The 23,184-nt window shown below is 51.3% G+C and overlaps 2 protein-coding genes across 5 annotated transcripts; one reads left to right on the top strand and one right to left on the bottom strand.

Annotated features, from left to right (window-relative positions):
* Positions 1-86: 86 nt before the first annotated feature.
* Positions 87-19,104, top strand: LOC136111289 (uncharacterized). 4 transcript variants are annotated; one of them, XM_071798402.1, is made up of 6 exons: positions 87-625; positions 1,549-1,677; positions 1,800-3,678; positions 5,953-6,094; positions 8,168-8,456; positions 8,653-10,476. In XM_071798402.1, the coding sequence occupies exons 1-3, from the start codon at positions 494-496 to the stop codon at positions 2,346-2,348; spliced, it is 810 nt and encodes a 269-aa protein (XP_071654503.1). In that variant the 5' UTR covers positions 87-493; the 3' UTR covers positions 2,349-3,678; positions 5,953-6,094; positions 8,168-8,456; positions 8,653-10,476. The 4 variants fall into 4 exon arrangements, with proteins under 4 accessions (XP_071654503.1, XP_071654502.1, XP_071654500.1 ...); XM_071798401.1 differs by lacking the exons at positions 87-625; positions 1,549-1,677 and adding exons at positions 15,959-16,058; positions 17,204-19,100 and having other exon boundaries at positions 3,203-3,670; positions 8,653-8,826; XM_071798399.1 differs by lacking the exons at positions 87-625; positions 1,549-1,677; positions 8,653-10,476 and adding exons at positions 15,959-16,058; positions 17,204-19,104 and having other exon boundaries at positions 3,203-3,670.
* TMEM223 (transmembrane protein 223) lies at positions 2,464-3,252 on the bottom strand. The gene is made up of 2 exons (XM_065855334.2): positions 2,923-3,252; positions 2,464-2,843 (listed from the first exon to the last, which is right to left on the bottom strand). Exons 1-2 carry the CDS (start codon positions 3,227-3,229, stop codon positions 2,542-2,544), a joined length of 609 nt encoding a protein of 202 aa, XP_065711406.2. The 5' UTR covers positions 3,230-3,252; the 3' UTR covers positions 2,464-2,541.
* Positions 19,105-23,184: the final 4,080 nt, after the last annotated feature.

Raw genomic sequence — 23,184 nt, 5'->3', positions numbered from 1 at the left:
TTCGGCTCTCTCCAGTAACGCTCGGTTGTTGCCGCCCCCGCTCGTTTCCTGCAGGGATGGGGATGTTTTTTGTCCTCATGCAGATGCTCGGCCGACCGCCGGATCTCAGAAGCTGGGGTGCGGGAACCCCAGGGCTCAGACAGCCTGTGCTGAGACTCGCAAATCAAAAATGTAATTAAAATCTGAGTGTTGCCACAACCATTTTCCTTTCATCGTCCCTATTGCCCCCATTGTCCCCCGTCATCCCATATCGTCCCCATTGCCTCCTATCGTCCCCATATCATCCCACATCGTCCACCCCATCGCCCCCATTGTCCCCATATTTTAGTGACATTTTGACCCTGAGGTGATTTTAGTGACATTTTGACCCTGAGGTGATTTTAGTGACATTTTAACATGAAGGTGATTTTAGTGACATTTTGACCCTGAAGTGATTCTGGCACCATTTTGATCCCATTTGACCAATGCAACCCCTGACATTATCTCTGATTTTATGCCCCATTTTGGGGTGACACCCCCAATCCCTGCAGTCCCCAGCGCCGTGTCCATGCTGAGCGACGACCTCCTCAAGTTCTACCACCACATCACCCACGCCATGCTGGGCGACGACGCGCAGCTCATGAAGGTGAGTGTAATATGGACACCCCCAAGCCCCCCACAATCCCCAGCACCTCCACTGGGTGTCCCCATCCCCAGGTGGCCCTGCAGGACCTGCCGAGCAACACCAAGACCGCTGCCCTCCTGCCGTATTTCGCCTATGTGGTCAGCAGGCTGAGCGCGGGGCAAGTGATGGGGTCCCCCCCGAACTCCTGTGTCCCCTTGAACTCCTGGGTCCCCCCACTCGCAGGTCAAATCCATCAGCCATGATCTCCCTCAGCTTCACCGCGTCCTCCACATGGCCCACGGCCCCCTCCACAACCCCTTCCTGTTCCTGGGCCCCTACGTGAGCAGCCTGAGCTCCAGCGTCATTTACTGCATGCTGGAGCCGCTGGCCGCCCCCATCAACCCGCTCAATGACCACTGGCCGCTGCGCAACTACGCCGCCGTGCTGCTCAGCCGCATCTTCTGGTGCGCATCCCTCCTTTTTTTCGGCGAAACCCGCCCAAACCCACAGGATTTCAGCGTTTTTTCCACCCCGCGCAGGATGCACGGCGGGGCGGTGAACGGCCTGTGCAGCACACGCTGCTGGCGCTGCAGAAGGCTCAGTGCACGGAGTGTTAGCTCTCTAAGGGTTCGCTCCTCCCGCGGCCGCATTACCAGCCCAACTGCGGGCGGAAGTGGTCCGGGGCACCTTCCTTCCCTCGGCACTTCCGCCAGCAGTTCACTCACATTCGCCTCCCAGCGGAAGCGGGACCCGACACAACTGTTCCGCCCGGAGTTGCCCCCCCGCCCACCTCCCCCCGGCGCTGGCTTTTGGGTCCCGTTGATACAGGGAACTAATTAGCTAACCCTTAAAGAGCTAACCCTTAAAGAAAACACTTGAAGACCTAACCCTTAAAGACCTAATGCCACTCCCCACAATTTGTCCATCTGTCCGTCTGTCCGCAGGCGCTTGAGCGTGTGCTCTACCTGCACCTCCCCGCCTACTGGGCCAACCTACAGGCTGTGCTGGACAACTGCTTGGCGTCCAACATGCAGGTCAAGGCTGACGGGCACAAGGTGTACGGTGCCATCCCGGTGAGCGCCGCCGCGCCGGGGGGACCCCAGTTTGGCTGTTGGGGAAATCCCCAATTGGGCTGTTGGGGGGGATCCCCCGTTTGGCTGCGCGCCCCCCAGTCCCACCACCATTCGCCTTGTAGGTGGCAGTAGAGCGGCTGCTGAAGATGAAGGAGCAACCCGGCATCCACCGTGATGGCGCCAACACCAACGTGCTGCCCGAGGGCCCCGTGCTGTCCCTGCATCGCACGTATGCGGAGCTCGACTTCTTTGGCAACAGCTTGGACACGCGGTTTGGCGCCGGCACCCCTGCCGTGCCACCCCCCGACTGCACCTGCCGCACCGCCCACCGGGAGCGCGGCGGCGGCCGAGGGACAAGCGCTTGCTGCTGCTGCTGCTCTGATCACCAGCATCACCGGATCACCACATCCCTCGCTGAGATCCCACCGAGCGCTGTAGCAGATCCACTGGTCAATAAATCCGGTCCGCCAGCGGCACCGAGGGTTCATCACTGTGTCCGTCCCGTGATGTCAAGATCTGGTTGCCCAGGAGCAGATTGTGGTTGCCCCAATAAATCTCAGTGTTTCCCATCTCTGTCTAAAGTTTTTTGGGGTGCTGAGATTTGTTCGTCAAGATTGAGCAGAGGTCCCAGACGCCTGCGTCCCTGCACCTTCATCAGGTGGGGCTACTAATGAGGCTGGGAAAGGGGACACAGGACCCCCAAACCCATCAGCACCATCTGCAGCTCCCCGGTGGCCCCAACAAGGTGGAACTGCGGTGGGCCTACCCACGGGACAGACGGACGTGTGAGCGGCTCAGGGTTTATTTGGGGGTGATCAGGGGTGAACAACATGCAATCCCGGTCCCCCCCACAACTAAACCGCCCTAGAGGTTGCGGTAAGCGCCCACGGTAATGTCGAAGAGCCGGGGGTGGCAGAGCTGCCCCCCGCGCTTGTCCAGCAGGAAGAAGAACGGGCGACCCCGCACCTTGATTGGGACGGCGGCCGCAGCCTCGGAGCGGTGAGCGTGGCAGGAGACGTGGCGGAGCGGGACGGTGAACGTGGCGCCGCGGCCCAGCCCCAGCGGCCCGTGGGTGCTGATGGTCACGGCCGCGCCGCCGCGGAGCAGCGTCACCCGGCGAACGGAGCGCAGCGGGAACACACAACCTGCCGCCACGATCACGGACCCTGCGGGGGAAACGGGAACGGGGGAGAATGGAGCGAGGGGTCAGCGCGGCGCGGCCCCCGCTCCCCACAGCGCCGGTACCGAGGGTGAGGCAGGAAGCGCTGAACCCCAAGCGCCATTTGTGATCGCGGGGCCGCAACGGGTCGGCGGGCCCGGGGCCAGCGGCGGGGCGGAGCGCCGTGAAGGCGAAATGAGCCAGGTAGGTCCAGAACAGCCCCTGCCCGGCGCAGAACAGCCCGGCCAGGCGGAAGAAGCGGTCGCGGTCGTGGCGGAACAGAACGACGTCCCGCGGAACCGCCGCGTCCAGCGCTGCCGCCGCCGCACGGACCCGCGGCGCCGCCATTGTCGCCGTCTCTTCCGGGACACCCGGCTTACTTCCGGCCGCCATCTTTATGTCGGACGTGAGGCCAAGCTGCCCTTACCCACCCCCCCCTTCAAGGCGCAGCGCACCCCAAACTGAAACGCATCGCTTTATTGATATCTCGATTTATTTACAAAACGCTGGGGAATACAACGCCGGGGGAAGGAGAAGGAGCAGGCGCCGCTCACCTGAGAAACGCCACCTCTGGGATCTTGCCTTCCATCTGCAAGAGAAGTGGGGGGGCGGCTCCGCCCAGTGTCCCCATGTCCCCACCAGTGTCCCCACCAGTGTCCCCAACCCCAGTGGTGTCCCCATGTCCCCACCAATGCCCTCATGTCCCCACCAGTGTCCCCATGTCCCCAACCCCACTGGTATCCCCATGTCCTGCAAAATGAGGGGACCGCCCCCCAAACCCACCTTGAGCTGTGTTGAGACCTGCCCGTCGTTGTCCTGCAGGCACCTGGGAGGGTAAGAGGGTGAGTTTGAGGGGTCTCAGTTTCGGGGGGGATGGAGGATGGGTTTGGGGGTCCCCGTGTCAAGGGGGCATGGGGCGCGGGGATGGCGCGGGTGCCGGGAGCCCCGGGCACGGCTCCTCGCTGGGGGCGGGGCGGGCAAACAGCTCCCAGTTCACGATGCACAGCCTGGAAATGGGGGGAAATGGGGGAAACCGGGGGGGAAAATGGGGATGGAAACGGGGGGGAAAACAGCGGAACGGGGGGAAACTGGAGGGGAAAGGTGGGGCAACGGGGGAAAAAATCCTTCCTTAGATCTAAGAACTTTAGGTCTAAATCTCTCTCAAAACACATTGGAACATTTCTTCCTTAGTTCTAAGAACCTCTTCTTTAGTTCTGGTCTAAATCTCGCCGTTAAACCCATTTCCCCCTCGGCCCGGCTAAAAACCCCGTCCCCGTTTTTCTTATCGCCGCCAAAATCCCGCGGGAGGGTCTGAGGAGCTTGAAGCGCATGGCTGGGGGGGAAGGCTGAGAACCCCCCCATTAATTTGCCCCTCCATTAACATATCCCTCCATTAACATATCCCCTCATCAACATGTCCCCCAGTAACGTACTCCCCCATTAACGTGTCCCCCCACTAACAAGCCCCCTTCATTAACATGTCACCCCATTACCGAGTCCCCCATTAATGAGCGCCCTGCATTAACATAGCCCCCCAATGAGTCCCCCGCATTAACGAGCCCACCCGTTAACAAGCCCTCTCATTAACATACCCCCCACTAACATAGCCCCCCATCAACATACCCCCTCCATTAACATACCTCCTCATTAACGTGCCCCCACTTAATCTGCTCCCCCATTAACATGCCACCCCATTAGCCTGCCCCTCCATCAACATACCCTCCCTTCATTAAAGTGCCCCCCAATTAATGTCCCCCCCCCAGTTCCTGCTGTCCTTGAAATACTCGTTCAGGCTGTTCCTGGGGTGTGCGCTGTCAGGGCTGTGTTGGGGGGGGGGGGGTCCCGTTTCCCACCCCCTCCACAACCTCCCGAGCGCACCTGGGGGGTGAAGGGGATGGTGAGGGAGCAGCAGGCGCCGTCGTGATGCGCATCCAGCAGCCCCTGCCGGCCGCTGGAGTCGTAGATGGAGTAATAGCTGGGGCGGGGGACACAGAAAAGGGTGAGGGGATGAGGTTTTGGGGGAACGGGGGTGTGAAAAGAGTGGGGATGAGACACCCCCGGCACTCACTGCTGTAAGAACCGAAGCACCCAAACCTTCAGGTCATCTGAGCCAAAGTAGCTGCCCTAAAAAACAAATAAAATGTGGGGGGAGGGTACAGTGGTTGCTTCCCCCAGGTGAGTGGTACCTCCCACAGAGTGGGGTATGGGGAACGTCGTGGGGGCCTCAACGTCAAAGCTGATGGGGGGGGAGGGCAGCCCGTGGCCAGCCTGGGGGGGTAAAGGTGGGGATGAGGGGGAGAGATTGGGATGGGGGGGCAAAAGGGGGATGGGGGGGAAAGATGGGGATGAGGGGGCAAATACTGGGGTGGGGGGACAAAGATGGGGGACAAAAAGGGGATGGGGAAAAGATGGGGGGGAGGCAAATATTGGGATGGGGGCAGAGGTGGGGATGGGGGGAAAGATGGAGATGGGGGGCAAATATTGCGATGGGGGAGAGATGGGGATGGGGAGACAAAGATTGGGGGAAAGATGGGGATGGGGGGAAAATATTGGGATGGGGGGCAAAATGGGGCTGGGGGGAGAGGCAGGGATGGGGGACAAATATTGGGGTGGGGGAGACAAAGATTGGGGGAAAGATGGGGGGGGAGAGACGGGGATGGGGGCGAATATTTGGATGGGGGGGAAAAGATGGGGGAGCAAAGAGTGGGGGAATGGGGATGGGGGGACAATGATGGGGGGCAAAAAGGGGAGGGGTGGAGAAATGGGGATGGGGGGAAAAGATGGGATAGGGGGCAAATATTGGGATGGTACTGGCCCCAAAAGCCATGAGGGCTTGTTCACTGTGGGGAGAGGGGCACAGAGCCAAGGAATACTGCAGGACACCCCCGAGGAGCAGGACCCTCCATCCCACCACGCTTTCCAGCGCAGGGGGTCAGCCAGGCCCGCAGCAGCCACAGCTGAGCAAGCCAGCCCAGTGCCCCCCACGCTCTGCCAGCCCCACGGGAGCACCAGCTCAGCCTCTGCTGCTGCCCAGGGAATCCAACCAGCCTGCAGCGCTGAGCCCGGACACGCTGCTGTGGCCCAGGCTGCCCTGCTGACAGAGCGCTCTCCTGCAGGACTGCCCTGGGCATGTGGGACATGATGATCTCCACACCCCAGCCTCTGAAGAAGACCTTAACAAGCTTGCGCAAAAGACTCCTGGTCATAGACTCCACGTTTCCCGGAGGCGTCATCAGTGGGTCAGAAAGAGCTGACATGGTGAGCAGGGCAGCATCAAGAGGAGCAATGTTGGCAGCTGGGGCTGGGGCATTGGGTGAGGCGGTGGCTTGGCCTTGGCTGGGGGTCAGGTAGTGGCTGACAGCTCCAAATGCCCTCCCTGCCATGCTGGGGCCTGATGGCTGCCTGGGGAGCTTTCCAGGCATGGAGTCTCTCCCTGTGGTGGCCCATGGTGGCCCTTGGTGGCCTCATCATCCCCTGCGGTTCCTCCGGTTTCTTTGGTTTGATGCACTTGACCCAAAGTTGGTTTAGCAGAATTTGGTGGGGGGGTGGAAAGACCCCAAGATCCAGGGGAGAGGGGGGAAAATTCCCCTCCCACCCAAATGTGGGGGTCCCCAAGTGGCCAGTGGGTTGTAGGATAAGGGAGGGACACCCCAAAATCTGGGGGGGGCTGGACCCTGTGTCACCCCTTGACCGGGAACTTGAAGGGGTCCCCAAAATATGGGGGGAGTGTAAATACTGGAGGGGTCCCCCAAAGTCTGAGGGAGGTATCCCCAAAACTTGAGGGGTTCCCCAGATCCCAAGGGAAGATCCCAAAGCCCTGAGGGGGGTCCCCTCAAACCCTGCGGGGGTCCCCAAATTCGGGGGAGAGGGTTGCGGAGCCCAGGAGGGGTCCGCAAAACTTGGGGAGGGTTCCCCAGATCCCAGGGGGGGATCCTGAAGCCCTGGGTGGATGTCCCTAAATACTGGGGGGTTCCTAAATTGGGAGGGGAGGGGGGGTGTCCTTGTCCCTTTGCCCCCTTTGCCCCATCTCCATTTTTGGGGTGTTTTTTCGGGGGGGGGGCAAAGGAACAAGGGACGGGGCCGCGTCGTGCCTCCGTTTGCATGGGTGGGCGGGGCTGGTCCATTTACATCCATATTACAAGGAAAATGTGTCTCTTTTGGGAGGGAATGTGGGGGATTTTGGCAACAAAAGTGTCAGCTGGGGGGATGTCCCCTTAGTTTTGGGGGGTTCAGCCCCACTCCGCCTTCCTCATCCGGGTTCGGTGCTGCCAAGGACACGGGGGCCCTCCCGATGGCTTTTGGTGGGGTCTCCGCTCAAAATGAGGCCATGTCTCCCCCACCCCCACATGTCCAGGGTGGGGGGCACGAGGAACCCCCACCCCCCTCAGGTCCAGTGCTTTTGGGGGGGGCACGAGGGCCCTCACATCGACACGGGGTGAGGGGGTCACAAGGGGCCCATGTCCAGCTGGGGATGCTCAGAGGGGCCTTTATGCAAGGCTGCGTCCTCGTGCAAGGCCGGGTCTTTGCCTCAGGGTGGATCCTTGTGCAAGGCCAGGTCCACGTGCAAGGCCGGGTCCTCATGTGAGGGGAGGACGACGTGCGAGGCTGAGGCCCCGTGTGAAGTGAGGTCCTTGTGTGAGAACGGCCCACGGTGCAAGGCTGAGCCCTCGTGCAAGGCCAGGTCCTCACATGTAGCCGGTTTCTTGCACAAGTCCGAGTCCTCGTACAAGTCCAGGTCTTTGCTTTACTCCAGCTCCTCATGCAAGGCTGGGTCCTCGAGCAAGGCTGCCATCCCCTTCTGAGGCTGCTCCCCACCCGGGGCGGGTCCCTCGTGCAAACCCTCGTGCGAGGGGGTCACAGGCTGGTCACAGGCTGGTCACCAGCTGTCTGCCGGGCCCGGCCCCTCGCGCCCCCCGCCCTCGGGCCCCCCTGCAGGCTTCAGCTGTTGTTGAAGTTGCTGTTGAGGGGAAGCGGCGCTGGGGGTCACGAAGGCTGCCCGGTGGGGGGACTCTGCGGGGAGGGCGGGAACGAAGTGGGGGGAGCAAGGGGACCCGAGGGACACAAGGGGGGACACAAGATGGGGGAGAAACATGGCGACTGGGTGGCTAAAGAGGGGGGTAAAAGGGAGGGAATGAAGTGGAGGGGAGGGTTCACCTGGAGGGTGAACAGAGGAGGTTCTTGGGGGCATTTTAGTGCTGGGGTTGGGTTAATGGTCAGACTTGATCACCTTGATGGTCTTTTCCAACCAAACCGATTCTATGATTTGACAATTCGATGGTCGCTGGCCCAGCCGCCGTGGCCGCCCCGCTGACGGAGCGCTCTGCCCTGCAGCACCAGCATGGCCGTGGGGGAAGTGATGTTGTCCACACCTCAGACCCGGGAGAAGATCGTAAACCTGTTACTCAGCAAACGCCAGAACAAACCGTTGTACAAGCTGATCTTCTTGGCCACCGACTGGGCCTGCACCCACTCCTTGGACGTGACTTACCAAAAACCCGCCTTGATCGCCTATGGGGAGATCTCTCCGCTGTTATCTTACTGCTGCTTTTGCTTCAGTTGATGGGGCTCCATGAGTTTTTGTCGGAGGATTCTGAGGATGAGGACGGCATCGGGAGTTACGGTAAGGGGCACCCGAACATGGCTTGTCTGTTGCTCGACGGCCTCATCATGTTGTCAGAAAGACCTGACATGGTGAGCAGAGACTCCCACAGAGACTCCTGTGCCATGAAGCCGATGCTCAGTGACCAGCATTTTTTATGGCCAGGGCACTCTTTGCCCATTTCACCAAGAAAAAACACCAAATTTTCTTCCTACAGGCAAGAAAACTGCAGGTCCTCGTGCTGTGCCTCACCGGGGTGCTCAACCACAGCAATGTAGACATCAGGAAGAAGGCCCTGGTCTTCTTCCAAAACATGGTGGGCCAGTTGAAAACAAGGAACAACTCCATTGTTGTGTGTGTAGCGAGGAAGCTCTGGCCCCTCTTTGACGATGTAAGGCTGATGGAACCCGCGGACGGGATGACGCTGTGAACACACAGAATCACAGGGTGTCAGGGGTTGGGAGGGACCTGGAAAGCTCATCCAGTGCAATCCCCCCATGGAGCAGGAACACCCAGCTGAGGTTCCACAGGAAGGGGTCCAGGCGGGTTTGAATGTCTGCAGAGAAGGAGACTCCACAACCTCCCTGGGCAGCCTAGGCCAGTGTTCTGTCACCCTTACTGAGAAGAAGTTTCTTCTCATATTGAGTGGAACCTCTTGTGTTCCAGGTTGCACCTGTTGCCCCTTGTCCTGTCACTGGTTGTCACCGAGAAGAGCCTGGCTCCATCCTCCTGACACTGCCCCTTTCCATATTGATCCCCAGGAATGAGTCCCCCCTCAGTCTCCTCTTGTCCAGCTCCAGAGCCCCAGCTCCCTCAGCCTTTCCTCACACGGGAGATGCTCCACTCCCTCCAGCATCTTGGTGGCTGCGCTGGACTCTCTGCAGCAGTTCCCTGTCCTTCTGGAACTGAGGGGCCACAACTGGACACAATATTCCAGGTGTGGTCTCCCCAGAGCAGAGCGGAGTGGCAGGAGAACCTCTCTGACCTACTGACCACCCCCGTCTAACCCACCCCAGGTACCATTTGCCTTCATGGTCACCCATCCAAGTACAGACCAGGCCTGACCCTGCTTAGCTTCCCAGATCAGATGAGATTGGGTGTTCTCAGGGTGCTATGGCTACATATATTATATATATGTATATATGTATGTTCCCCAAGTATATCCTGATAGTATCTGAACTAAGGACAGAGTAGAGGGGCAGGAGAACCTCTCTGACCTACTGACCACCCCCTTTCTAATCCACCCCACGTACCATTGGCCTTCCTGGCCACAAGGGCCCAGTGCTGGCTCATGGTCACCCTGCTGTCCCCAGGGCCCCCAGGTCCCTTTCCCCTACGCTGCTCTCCAACAGGTCATTCCCCAACTTATACTGTAAGCTGGGGTTGTTCCTGCCCAGATTCAAGACTCTACACTTGCCCTTGTTATATTTCATTAAATTTCTCCCTGCCCAACTCTCCAGCCTGTCCAGGTCTCTGGATGGCAGCACAGCTTCCAGTGTCAGCCACTCCTCCCAGCCTGGTGTCATCAGCAAATTTGCTGACAGTCACTCTATTCCCTCGTCCAAATCATTGATTAATATTTTGGATAATAGTGGCCCCAGCACTGACCCCTGAGGCACTGCACTGGATCCAGGCCTCAACTGGACTCTGCCCCATTGACCACGACTCTCTGGCTTCTTCCCTTCAGCCAGTTCGCAGTCACCTCACTACCTGCTCATCCAGACTGGGCTCCCTCAGTTCAGCTGTGAGGATGCTGTGGGAGACTGTGTCAAAGGCTTTACTGAAGTAAAGGTAGACCAAATCCACTGCTTTGCCATCATCTATCTACCTCGTTATGTCCTCATAAAAGACCATGAGGTTGGTCAAGTGTTGCTTTATCTATGTGAGCCACGGAACCTGACACACCAATATGATGTTCACAGAGTTCGCTTTGTTGTCGGACCGGGCTGGCTTTATAGCAAAGCTGCCCTGTCCACGCGCCTTACAACAACGTGATTGGTTGTAACTCGTGTTATACAATAACATGATAGGCTGCGTGTACTGTCCAGCGCTCTGCACGCATGTGTCCGGAGATTGCTCACTCATTATTACCTTCTAATGGTGCTCCTTCAGTTTCTTTTGTCTCTGGCTTCACCTCTCAGCCAGGCTGGCGACAACCCCATCCCCCTGGGGCAGGGGGGGCTCTGCCACTACAGTCAAGCACGACTTCCCCTTGGTGAAGCCATGTTGACTGCCCCTAATGACCCTCTTATCCTTGATATGCCTTGAGATGACACCGAGGATATGTTGTTCCATCACTTTCCCAGGGATAGAGGTGAGGCTGACCAGTCTATAGTTACCCGGGTCCTCCTTCTTGCCCTTTTTGAAGACTGCAGTGACATTTGCTTTCCTCCAATCCTCAGGCACCTCTCCCGTTTCCCAAGACTTGGCAAAGATGATGGAGAGCGGTCCAGCAATGACCTCAGCCAGCTCCCTCAGTACCCGCGGGTGCATCCCATCTGAACCCATGGATTAATGGATGTCCAGATTGCCTAACTGCTCCCTAACCCAGTCCTCATCAACCCAGGCAAACTCCTCCATTGTCCTGCCCTCCTCTGGGCCCTCAGCGGTGCGGGATCCTCAGGACAGCCTCCGGCAGAGTAAACAGAGACAGGGGCGTTCAGTAACTCTGCCTTCTCTGTATCTTCTGTCACCAGGGCACCCACCTCGTTCATCAGTGGGCCTACATTGCCTCTGGTGTTAGTTTTATCTGCCACATATTTGAAAAAGCTCTTTCTGTTGTCCTTGACCCCTCTCGCCAGGTTTAATTCTAAGGAGGCCTTAGCTTTCCTGGTTGCCTCCCTACACCCTCTGACAACAGCCTTATATTCTCCCCAAGAGGCCAGCCCCTTCTTCCATGATCTATAAACTCTCCTCTTCCACTTGAGCACACCCAGCAGTTCCCTGTTTAACCACGCAGGTCTCCTGGCTCCCTTTCTTGACTTCCTGTGTGTCGGGATGCTCTGATCTTGTGCCCAGTAGAAACAGTCCCTGAACACTGACCAACTATCTTGAGCCCATTTACCTTCAAGCAGCCTTGCCCATGGGATTTCTCCTAGAGATTGTCTGAAAAGGCCAAAGTTTGCCCTGCTGAAGTCCAGGGTTGCTGCTCCTACCACATGAGATCCTGAACTCCACCATCTCATGGTCGCTGAAACCAAGGCAGCCCTCGACCTTTAGCACTTCAACCAGCCCCTCCTTCTTAGTGAGGATGAGGTCCAGCAATGCACCTCTTCTAGCCGGCTCCTCCACTGTTTTCTTCAGGAATTTCTCATCAATGCACTGGAGGAACCTCCTGGACTGTGTCTGGCTGAGTGGTCCTTCCAGCAAACATCAGGGGAGTTCAAATCCCCCATGACAACCAGGGCCTGTGATTGTGGGGCCACTCTTAGCTGTCTGCAGAGGTTTCAACAACTTCCTTACACTTATCTGGTGGATTGTGATAGACACGCACAGCAATATCACTCCTAATGCTCCCAGTGCTCCCAGTAACCGTCCCACTAACCCCTTGAGTTCTCCCAGCAGCCCCCAACTAACCTTTCCAGTGATCCCAGCAGCACCCATTGTTCCCAGTAATCCTCCAAGAACTCCCAGTTAACCCCCAGTACTCCCAGTAACCCTCCCCGTGCTCCCAGCAAGCCCCCACAGTACTCCCAGTAACCACGTAGTGTTCCCATTAACCTCCCACAAATTGTCCTACTGTTTCTAGTAATCCTCCCAGTAAATGTCCCCGTGCTCCCAGCAACCCCCCCAGTGCTCGCAGGGAGCCCCAGCAACCCCCCATTGCTCCCAGTAATTCTCCACTAGCACTCCCAGTGATCCCTGTAACCACCTAGTGCTTTCATGTGAGCCCCCAGCAACCCCCAGTGTCCCAAGTAACCCTCCCACTGCTCCCAGCAAACCCTCCAGTAACCCTCCCAGTGCTCCCAGTAATTGTCCACTAATCCTCCTAGTGCTCCTAATCTTCCACTGTTCCCAGCACTCCCCCAGTGCTCCCCGTAACTCTCCCAGTAATCCTCCACTAACCCCTCCAGTACTCCCAGCAACCCCCATTGTTCCCAGTAATCCTCCAATAACTCCCAGTGAACCCAAATGCTCCCAGTAACCCTCCCAGTGCTCCCATCAAGTCCCCACAGTGCTCCCAGTAACAACCTAGTGCTCCCAGTAAGGCCCCACCAACTGCCAATGTTTCCAGTAACCCTCCCCGCACTCCCAGCAACCCCCATTGTCACCAGTAATCCTGCAAGAACTCCCAGTAAACCCCCAGTGCTCCCAATAACCCTCACAGTGTTTCCAGCAACCCCGCCCCAGTGCAGCCAGTGACTCCCAGAACCCCCCCATTGCTCCCAGTAATACCCCACTAACACTCCCAAAGCTCCCAGTAACCACAATTGTTCCCAATAACCCTCCAAGAACTCACGGCAAGCCCCCACAGTGTTCCCAGTAACCCTACCAGTGTTCCCAGTAACCCCTCACTAATCCTCCTAAAGCTCCCAGTAACCCTCCCAGTAATCCTCCCAGTCCTCCCAGAACACCCCGCAGTGCTCCCAGTAACGCCTCAGGACCCCCAGTACTCCCAGTAACCATCCCAGTGCTCCCAACAATCCCCCACTAATCCTCCTAGTGTTCCCGGTAACCCTCACAGTGCTCCCAGCAAGCACCCCAGTGCTCCCAGTAACTCACAGCAACCCACCCATTGCTCCCAGTAGTCCCACACTTACACTCCCAGTGCTCCCAGTAACCACCTAGTGCTCCCAGTAACTGCCCAGCAACCCTCAGAATTTCAAGTATTCCTCCCAGTTCTCCCAGCAACCGCCCACAACCCCTCCAGTGCTCCCAGCAACCCCCAGTGTTCCCAGTAATCATCCAATAACTCCCACTAAACCCCCAGTGCTCCCAGTAATGACCCCAGAGACCATCCCAGTGGTTCCAGTAACCCAGCCAGTGTTACCAGCAAACCTAAAGTAAACCTTGTAGTGTTTCCAGTAACCCTCCCAGTAACCACCTAGTGCTATCAGTATCCCCAGCAACAACCAGTATTCCCAGCAACCCTCGCAGTGCTCCCAGTAACGCCCACTGATCCTCCTAGTGCTCCCAGTAAGCCCCCAGCAACTCCCAGTGCTCCCAGTAACCCCTCCCAGTGCTTGCAGTAACCCCCACTAACCCCTCCAGTGCTCCCAGCAACCCCCATAGTTCCTAGTAATCTTCCAAAAACTCCCAATAAACCCTCCGTGCCCCCAATAACCCTCCCAGTACTCCCAGTAAACCCCCCAGTGTTCCCAGTAACCACCTAGTACTCCCAGTACCCCACAGAAAGCCCCCAGAGCTTCCAGTAACCCTCCCAGTAATGCCCCACTAATCCTCCTAGTGTTCCTAGTAACCCCTCCAGCAACTTCCCCAGTGTTCCCAGCAAGGCCCCACAGGGCTCCCAGTAACCCTCACAGTGTTTCAAATAACCCTCCACTAATCCTCCTAGTGTTTCCAGTAACCCTCCCAGTGCTTCCAGTGACCACTCCCAGTGTTTCCAGTAACTACCTACTGCTCCCAGTAACCCCACAGCAACCCCCAATATTGCCAGTAACCCCCCCAGTGCTCCCAGTAACCACATAATACTCCCAGTAACACTCAGGCAACCCCCTATGCTCCCAGCAACCTTTCCAGTATTCCCAGTGCTCCCCCACTAATCTTCCTAGTGTACCCAGTAACCCTTCCAGTAACCCACTGAGTGCTTCCAATATCCCACAGAAAGATCTCAGTGCTTCCAATTACACTCCCAGTGTTCCCAGCAACCCCCACTAACCCTCCTAGTGTTTCCAATAACCCTCCCAGTGCTCCCAATAACCTCCTGCTAATCCTTCTAGTGTTCCCATAACACTCCCAATAACCCTACCAGTGCTCCCAGCAACCCCCCCCAGTGCTCCCAGTAACCACCTAGCGCTCCCAGTATACCCCCAGCAACCCCGCAATGTTCCCAGTAACCCCTCCCAGTGCTCCCACTAACCTCTCCAGTGATCCCAGCAACCCCCATTGTTCCCAGTAATCCTGCAAGAAGTCCCAGTAAACCCCCAGTGCTCCCAGTAAACCTCTCAGTGCTCCCAGTAAACGTCCCAGTGTTCCCAATACTCCCCCACAAATCCTCTTAGTGTTCCCAGTAACCATCCCATCAACCCCTCCAGTGATTCCAGCAACCCCTCCAATATTCTCAGTAACCCCCCACCAATCCCAAAATCCCAGCGCAGGAGGTTGCAGAGCTCTGGGCACTCACCCCACAGCCCCTGCCCCTCTGAAGGGCACAGCAGCTGCTGGGGACACAGACGGGTCTCAGCCTCCCCCACAGCCCCAGGGCTGGAGCTGGACATGGCACAACGACATGGAGACCAGTGAAAATCCAGGACTGTTGGTGTCACCTCCAGGAGATCCCCACCACAGATGGACTGTGCCCCTCAGTGCCAGCCCCTCTCCCCAGGCCAGATCAAGAGTCCTGGTCCAGCAGCAGAGCAGCTGGCCCCAAAAGAGTGTCTGAAGAGTTTCTCTTTCTCTTGGATTCGTCCCTGCAGGCACAGAAATGGTCCCTTGCTCTTCTCCAGGGACATCCCTTTCCCCAGATGAGGGTGTCCAGGCTGCTCTGGCTGGTCCTGGTTCCCTCCCTGTGCTCCCCGCAGGACCCTGATCTGGCAATGCTGCTCTGCAGAGCGAGGGGCTGTGGTGCCCTGGGGCCATGGGGTGACTTTGCACTGTCCATGCTGGTCGGGCTGGGAAGCAGACCCATCTGGTTGAGCATCACTGCTGTTGAGCCCTTTCCATCTTCCCAGAAGACTCAGGAGCCAAGGACAAGGCTGGGCAGGACCATGGGGTGACTCTAATGGCACTAGATTCAGCCTGTGGGCTTTCAAATACAGTATCCTCAACCATTGTCCAGTCTAATGTCACTTTGTCTGTTCTATTTCACAGCCTCTCCTGACATTGCAGATCCTTGTTAGCCCATGGGCTCTTCAGCTTCACGTTTTCCTCTGGGAGAAATTACCTTGCATGTTCACTCATTTTAGGAGATGCCACTCACTGTGCACTCAGATTCAGACAATGTCCCTGGAGGTCCCACGAGCTCTCCTGGCAGCTCCCGATTCCTGTTCAGGGTGGCATCTGCCATCAGCCCCCTAAAGGTTAGAGAGCAACAAGCAGATGAGCAGTTTCAGTCTGAGTGGCCACATGACCAAGAAGGGAGCTTTTGATCCCTAAAACATCACCTTGTAACTCTCAAGTTGTCACCATCAATCTACCAAGTTGGGGTTTTTTTTTTTGCTCTTCTGTGAAAAATATTTTGCTGCTTGTGCATTCTCAAAATTTCTCGATGGTGTATGGAGACAATAGAAGTGTGATGTTACGTATAAAATTTTGCATTTTTATCTCTAAAGGGATTCTCATATTCATATACACTCATGAGCTGACTGATTTATTTTTCTTTTCTGTATTTCTGTTGTTTTCAGAACACACAGATGACAACGCTCCAGTCCCTAAGAACTCACCAGAAACTGTTGGAAGAATGACGGCTGGAGGAGTTAAAGCTCCCGGCAAAACACACATTTTGTAAGTATTCCTAGGCCTTTGTATTCTTTGTGAGGCGTTTCAGTGTGGTTTAACCTTTTTTGTGGATATTAGTTTACAGAGGCATTCAGATTGTATCTTGCTTATTAAAGTGGCTGTTAATTTTTGTTGTGATGGGGTAGATCTGAATGGATCTGACCCAAAGTAGATTTTTCTGTCTGTGTTTTAATGCCTGTGTTTTAGGCCTACATTTTTAGATCTACTTTTTCAGGCCTACATTTTTAGGAGGTGAGGTTCACACTCTGGCAGTGGTGACTCTTCAGATGGTTTAACTGGGTTTGTTCTTGGGGTTGGTTGTTCTGAGACCCAAGTGTAGATCCCATTTCCTGGACACAGAGATATTCCTTGGTTTATGTGTTTGCTTTTATAGTAAAGACATTGCAGCATAAGCTTGGAATTTGTTCCCATCTGGGAAGAGTCTCATTCTCAGTGACTGTTTCTTCCATTTTGGTGAGGGGGGGATATAGCAGGTATTCATAGGCCCCAAATATGATTTTTTTTGCACACTAAAGATAAAGATCAAATAAATATGAAAGAATGAAGTGACAGTTCAATGAGTATGTGGAATCTCAGCAAGTTTCCAAGTGTCATAAATATTTCCTAAAATATTGCAGTGCTTTCAAGATTACCTTAAAGCACTTAAAGCAGCTTCTGGCAATTAAAACCTTTTTTTTTTTTTTTGTCTGCTAGATGGCTTGAAAATAACACAACTCCCTTGTAACTGCTTTCAAATGACATTTCTACTGCTATTTTTAGTCAATATAGCATATGTTTTATGACATATTTAGTATTTTGGTGCTTTCGTGGCTAAACATGGCAGACACCTGATCACAGTGCTTGGGCTTCCGCAAGGAAACACTCTTCTACAGAGATTTTTGCTGTGTCTTTGTCAGATGACTGAGTAGAGTGATTTGTCACAAAGTACGGATGTAGTTTTGGGTTGGTTTTTTTGAGTTGTACATAATGCACCAAGAGAGAAGAGTTTATGTATAAGAATAAATTTCCACATTCCTTAGGCGATCAGAACATAAAGTTTTGATGTTCAGGTTTTAGAATCTGGTTTCAATTCTTTTTGTTGTGTCCAAATGCTTTATTTAAGTTCTGATCACCTCTATTTCTCTCCTTAGAAGTCAAAAGGAGCCAGTGAGCAGAACATCAAAAGCAGTATGTAAAAACATAATCTCACCCTTTTTCCTAAACACCACGCTGAATTTTAACCAATGTAGCCTTGTATGAATTTTCCAAGCATTAACATAATGTATTTTCCAGTAAATGTTGTAAATATTGGACTCAGCAAGGTAAAAAGTGAGTCACGGTGTTGTTGCGAGGACAGTTCTGTGCAGCTCCGTGATTCCTTGTCGTGCCCCTAAATACTGGGGGATTTGTTCCTAAAACCATGTAATTGAAATGATTTTGTTTGGGCCCCTCGGAGTACAAAAATGAATTTAAATATTGTTGCTACACAACTATGAATTTACCTTTGGGAAAGGGGTGGTGTTTTTCTTGAGGTTTGCAAACACTGTCATTCTGCTGCTAAAATAAAATATTATATAAATGAGAAACACAAGGAAATACTTGACTGGTAAATGGTCTGGATCTGGATTTGCTGCTGAGGTCCATTACTATGTGTCTCTTATGCGTTTTTTATATTTTGTTTTTATTTTAATGTAAATGGCACTTATTGTATTCCAACTAATTCAGATGAGTTTTTATTTTTTGAAAACAGTTATTTTTCCCTTTATTTCCTAGCATGTGTGTCAACACAAACTCTGTGTTCATAAATACAGTTTATTTATTTTTTTCCATGTTTCTGTATGTATGTCAAAGCAGAACTTAGTGTAGTAGGAATAAATCGCTGGAAAGGTCGCCCATGATTGTGGAACAGTAAGGCAATAACATTTGAATTCGTTACAGCTTTTTTTGTGCTTCTGTCCCACTGTTACTATTCTCTGTCTTGAATGTACAATTGAATACGTGTTTAATTTTTTTGTGAACACATCGATGACTCTCCTGCACCTCTTTCTCTGGCACAGCTTATTAAGGTATTACAATAGAATATAAGGTACATATTCTTGTCAAATACTTTTAAAAAAAAGTGTTTTCTTCCTATTTTTAAATCTATACAGTGACCTATAACTGGACAAGTCTTGTAATATGAACAATACTTTAATATTTGATAATTTAAAGTCTTTATTTTATCTTTAAAATGTGTGTATATTTTGATACTCTCCTGTGATCTCTCAGTCCCAATGTCAAGTTGCAGAATTGCTCATCTTCAAGATGCAAAGCAGCAGCACTTCAGAAGCTGTTTTTACTGTTTTTCACACGTTTTGTTACTTTTGTGCCGGAAACTAACACAGTTTTCACAGAGTAATTTAATTATGGACATTTCAGGAGGATTTGCAACAGCCAAAACAGAAGTGTTTCTGTAACATGGACGATTGCACAGTGGTGTCTGAATTTCTAGGCTGGAGTTCATTTCCGAGAAATCTCTTCCCACTGGGAACTTCTTCCCTCTCTCACTGCAGAAATTAAATCATGTACATTCAGGAAAAAAAAATAGATTGGAAGGTAGCCACCAAAGGAAATCTAAATCTCAATTCTAAATGTGCCCTTGGTTCTGCAATCTCATGTGGAATTTTATGCTAATATGTGAAAAACTGCCCAAGTGTGTTTCACACATTTCAGCTTTTGAAGAAATTTAAGCGTTTCAGAAAAATGCAGGACAATAATGTAAAGTTGAGTGCAGACTGGCTCAGCAGGGAGGCAACGTGTTGTAAAAAGTTTTCTGCTTTATTATTGTGATGAATTAAATGCCATATTTGTATTAAAGTCTATTCCTAGTCATGTTTAGTGCGATTTGGATGTGTTGTGTAACTGTTTGGATTCAAATTAGTCAAGTGTTTGTCAAGTTGTCTGTAAATGTTACTGGAAATGATTTGATAGTTGTTTATCTGTATTTCATCAGTGTTGAGAAAAATAACATGTATATGAAAGAAACATTAATAAAAAGTAGAACGTGAATGGTTGATTTGTGGATAAAAGCATATAAATGCATATAAAAACAAAACCAGGAGTGGTTGATCTGAATGATTGGTGCTTGAAGGTCCAAATAATTTCCATCTTTCTCAATTAAATGGACAGTGGAGATCTTCTCCTTCAAATTATCTAGAGTTTAAAAATACTGGATAATACAGATTTTTCTACATGTAGCTCGGAAGAAAATGGGATTAGTTACAGAGGTACAAAAGTTTTGAGTTCCAAACACATAACGTGTGTGTCGCCCCGTTAATTCCCCATTGAACAGACGGCCAACCTGGCTGAAGCCAACACTTCTGAAGAAGAGAAAATAAAAGCCATGGTGATCCAGTCCTGCTGGGAAAACAATCCAGCCACGTGAGTGTTGGTCATGTCAGATCTCCTCTCTGAAAATGATGGAAAACTTGTCGAGGCATTTGCTCTAACAAGAGTGACACTTTTTTCTTTTTTTTCCCCAAAACACTTGTAGTTACGTGAAGAAACCTCCACCATCGTACACTTGTTTCCGTTGCGGAAAACCCAGCCACTATGTAAAGAACTGCCCGACAAAAAGTGTAAGACTGGGAGGACTTCTGGTGATGCCTTTTAGAAATATTTCAGTTTTCAATTTAATATTATCATATTACATTTTAATATTATCCTATGAAGAATTGTTTCTCTTGGGGTGAAATGCAGAGGTTGTCCAGCAATATTGCAGAGCCCTTCAAATACAAGGCAACCTGGAATTCTAAATTTTCTTTTTTCTTTTTTCTGTTCCATAGACAATAAATATGGCTGTAGATCATCCCCTGTGATCCTTCATGCTTGTTTATCTATTTCAGTATTACTGGAAATTTTTCTGTTTTGAACTCTTTTTAATGACATTTCGCAGTTTTTAGGATTCCGTACAAAACCAAGATGACCTGTTGACCCCACCTGTTGGATATTCGTGTGTTTTTGTTACACAAGTCTTTTGTTGAATATTCACGCAACCCATATGCTTGGCAAAAGGAGAGGATTAAAAGCTTTTGCTAGTTAAAATCATCACTGAAATGTCATTTCAAGTGTGGGTCTTCAGATGAGAGATGTCTGCATTTCTGTTCGTCACAGGACAAAACTTTTGAGCCTGTTCCCAGGATTAAAAAGAGCACAGGAATTCCCAGGAGTTTCCTGATGGAGCTGAAAGATCCCAGTACAAGGGGTGTGATGCTGACAAACACCGGAAAATACGCAATACCGATTATTAACGTGTAAGTACAGAATTAATTGGACTGACCCAAAAGGCAATGACAGAAACCACGTGTGAGTGTATGAGCGGCAATGCCAGCAAGTTGCACAGCACCTGTAGGTATGGGGGAAGAAGCGTTGTCAGTGTCTCATAATCTGAAAATTCCATCTATTCTCTCCCTTTGATGAAATCCAAAGCTTGGAGAAGCTTTCCTTTGCCCACCTTCAACTCTTTTATTTTCCATCCCGCCCTCCAGGGAAGCTTATGCGAGAGGGAAGAAGGAAAAACCTCAATTTTTACCAGCAGAACCGCCCTCCTCCTCCTCAAACCACGACCCTGTTCCCGAGGGGTTGTTATGTCTCATTCGTAAAAACATCACGACTGATGCCATCATTATTCCCTGCTGTGGAAACAGTTATTGCGATGAATGTGTTTGTTAATGCAAAGCATCACACCTGCTTTTCTGAAAGTAGAAATATAAGAAGGCAAGATCATTTAAAATATCAGAAAAGAAATATAAGAAATAAATATCATTTAACCCGCATTCTTCTCCCTGAGAGGGTTGGTTCAGGCCTCCAGAACTCAAACCTACCTACTCATGGCTTTTGAGACGTGTTTTATACATTAACCTTGAGGTTGGTGACTTCTCACTGGATGAGAAGGTGGAAAAAAGACCAGTCAACACATCCAGACACAGCCTCCTCTAATGAGACTAATTAGAACACCAGGACACAGCCCAGTCTACATCTTCAAATGTTGTAAGAACAAAAATATCAAAACTCTATAGCTATTTGTTGTATATGAGAAACTTTTTACACTATTGTACATTTATACCTTCATGTTCTTAATTCCAGACCATATTTCATCATTAATCATCTAAGTGCATTTATAATTGATTAGAATCCTCAAAATGTCCTTAGTTAGACTAAAAATACTCGGATGGCTCTAATTCTTCACAGGTATCAGGACAGCATTACTGGAATCTGAGGAACATAAATGCCCAACATGTCACTGGACGGATGTTTCTCCTGATGCTTTAGTTGAATTGCTGAATTGCTTAAGGCCGAATTTCTTGTTCAAACACATTATCTGTTGTTCCAGAAGGTCACAACTCTAAATTTAGAGACAATTTGTCCAATTCAGGTCACAGTTCTGTTTAGAGTGATTATTTCACATTCAAATTCAGCGTTAACACTGAAGGACTTTAAATACCAAAGTATTAAATAAAGGATTAAATACCAATCCTTAACATCCACATTTAATGTGACATGTTCCTATCTCTGTATGTTGATTTATTTTAGGTTTGACAGCATTTGCAGGAATGCACAAATAATTTGACTCTGCAGAGGCTTTTGTGTGGAGATCTGCTGAAGTTTCTGGAATATATTCTGTAACGTTACCTTTCGGTAAATGGTTTTTCTGCCTCTAGGCTGTGAACAACTTCAGAAATGGAACTGCCTGCACAAAAAGGGTCCGTAAGCAGCTTTGGCAGCAGCCGCTACCGCTCGTGACACCTCCTGCTGCTCCGGTGACAAACACGGAGCTTTCCAGATCTTGCTCTCTGCCCATCAGCAGATTGTCAGAAGAGAAGGTAAGTTTTACTTCAATATACACCATGATTTTTGGATTTCAGTAGGGCTTATTTTCCATGCGTTTGCATTTATTCCCCAGGATTATCAGGTTCCTGCTCCTAGACAAGCGGCTTTACCACATCTCCTGGGCCACCAAGGAAAATCAACCCCCACAACTGGTAACTATAACCTTAGAATTTCATTTAAAACCTTCTTTTCAGATAAACTGAATGGGATTTTTTTCTTTCTCCTCTCCCCATGCCAAAAGGTCAGCCAATGAGAGCCAGGGCAATTTGCTCAGCAGGTGACAAACCAGCCTGGGAACTGTGAGTATTGCACAGAAATGCTGAGCCTTGAGGTGATTCTGGTGCCACTGGGGCCACCATTTTGAGCCCTGAGCTGATCTTGGTGCAGCCATTTTGAGCCCTGAGGTGTGGGGCCCAAAACTGACACCAGGATTCAAGGTGTGGCCTCTTCTTATATTGACCATGTTTTGTTTTTTTGGTGTCTTTTCATAATAAAGTTCAAACTTTAATTGTAATAAAGGTCAAACTTATTTTAACAGGGAAAAGATGAAGTCTAAACCTGACGAGTTTACAAATGATTTTGTGAAGGAATTGATGAAATATAAAAGGAGTCCAAAGGAGCCTTCATATTCCAGGTAACTGCTTTATATGATTGTAATGGAGAAGTAGATTGTCTAGAAGAAGCCGCAGGAGTTCCACTCCACGTCTCTGTCATTGGATGGATTGGATGACTCCAGGGTTTTCGGTGACAGGAGTTTCCTGCATGGGTTACAGCTCAAATATGGTCAGAAAAACTGTCTTCATTTCATTTTTTGTTTCTCTCATGTGGATACACAGAAAGATTTTAACCTGGACTGCAGACTGATGGCTTCCACTAATATTTTGTTGACATGGTCAAATTTTTAACAGGAATTAAAAGATCAGACTTGTTTGTAAAGAAATCTTCAATTGGTGAGGGACTTTGAGAGGAGGAATGATGCTAATGAGCATACGGGGAATAATGTGAAATGGTTCTTTAAAAAATAATAAAGGAAAAGCTTGTGAAGAAAAAAATCAGGGCAGCTGATGTTTTCTATCCCACAAAGTCCCTTGGGCAGGAGTCTGAAGAGCTCTCTATTAGTCATGGTGCCAGGATCTGTCATATTTCTAGAAACTGAGTTTAGAAGCTTTTAGAGATGATTTTATCAACATATGGTCACTGTTCCTGGTCAGAGCTCAAGCTGGCTGAGGTCATTCCTGGACCGCTCTCCATCATCATTGCCAAG

The sequence above is a fragment of the Patagioenas fasciata genome, chromosome 23 (genome assembly GCF_037038585.1).
Source record: "Patagioenas fasciata isolate bPatFas1 chromosome 23, bPatFas1.hap1, whole genome shotgun sequence".
Lineage (NCBI taxonomy): Eukaryota > Metazoa > Chordata > Aves > Columbiformes > Columbidae > Patagioenas > Patagioenas fasciata.
Note: the sequence above shows the minus strand (reverse complement) of the source record. Positions and strands in the feature narration are given on the sequence as shown.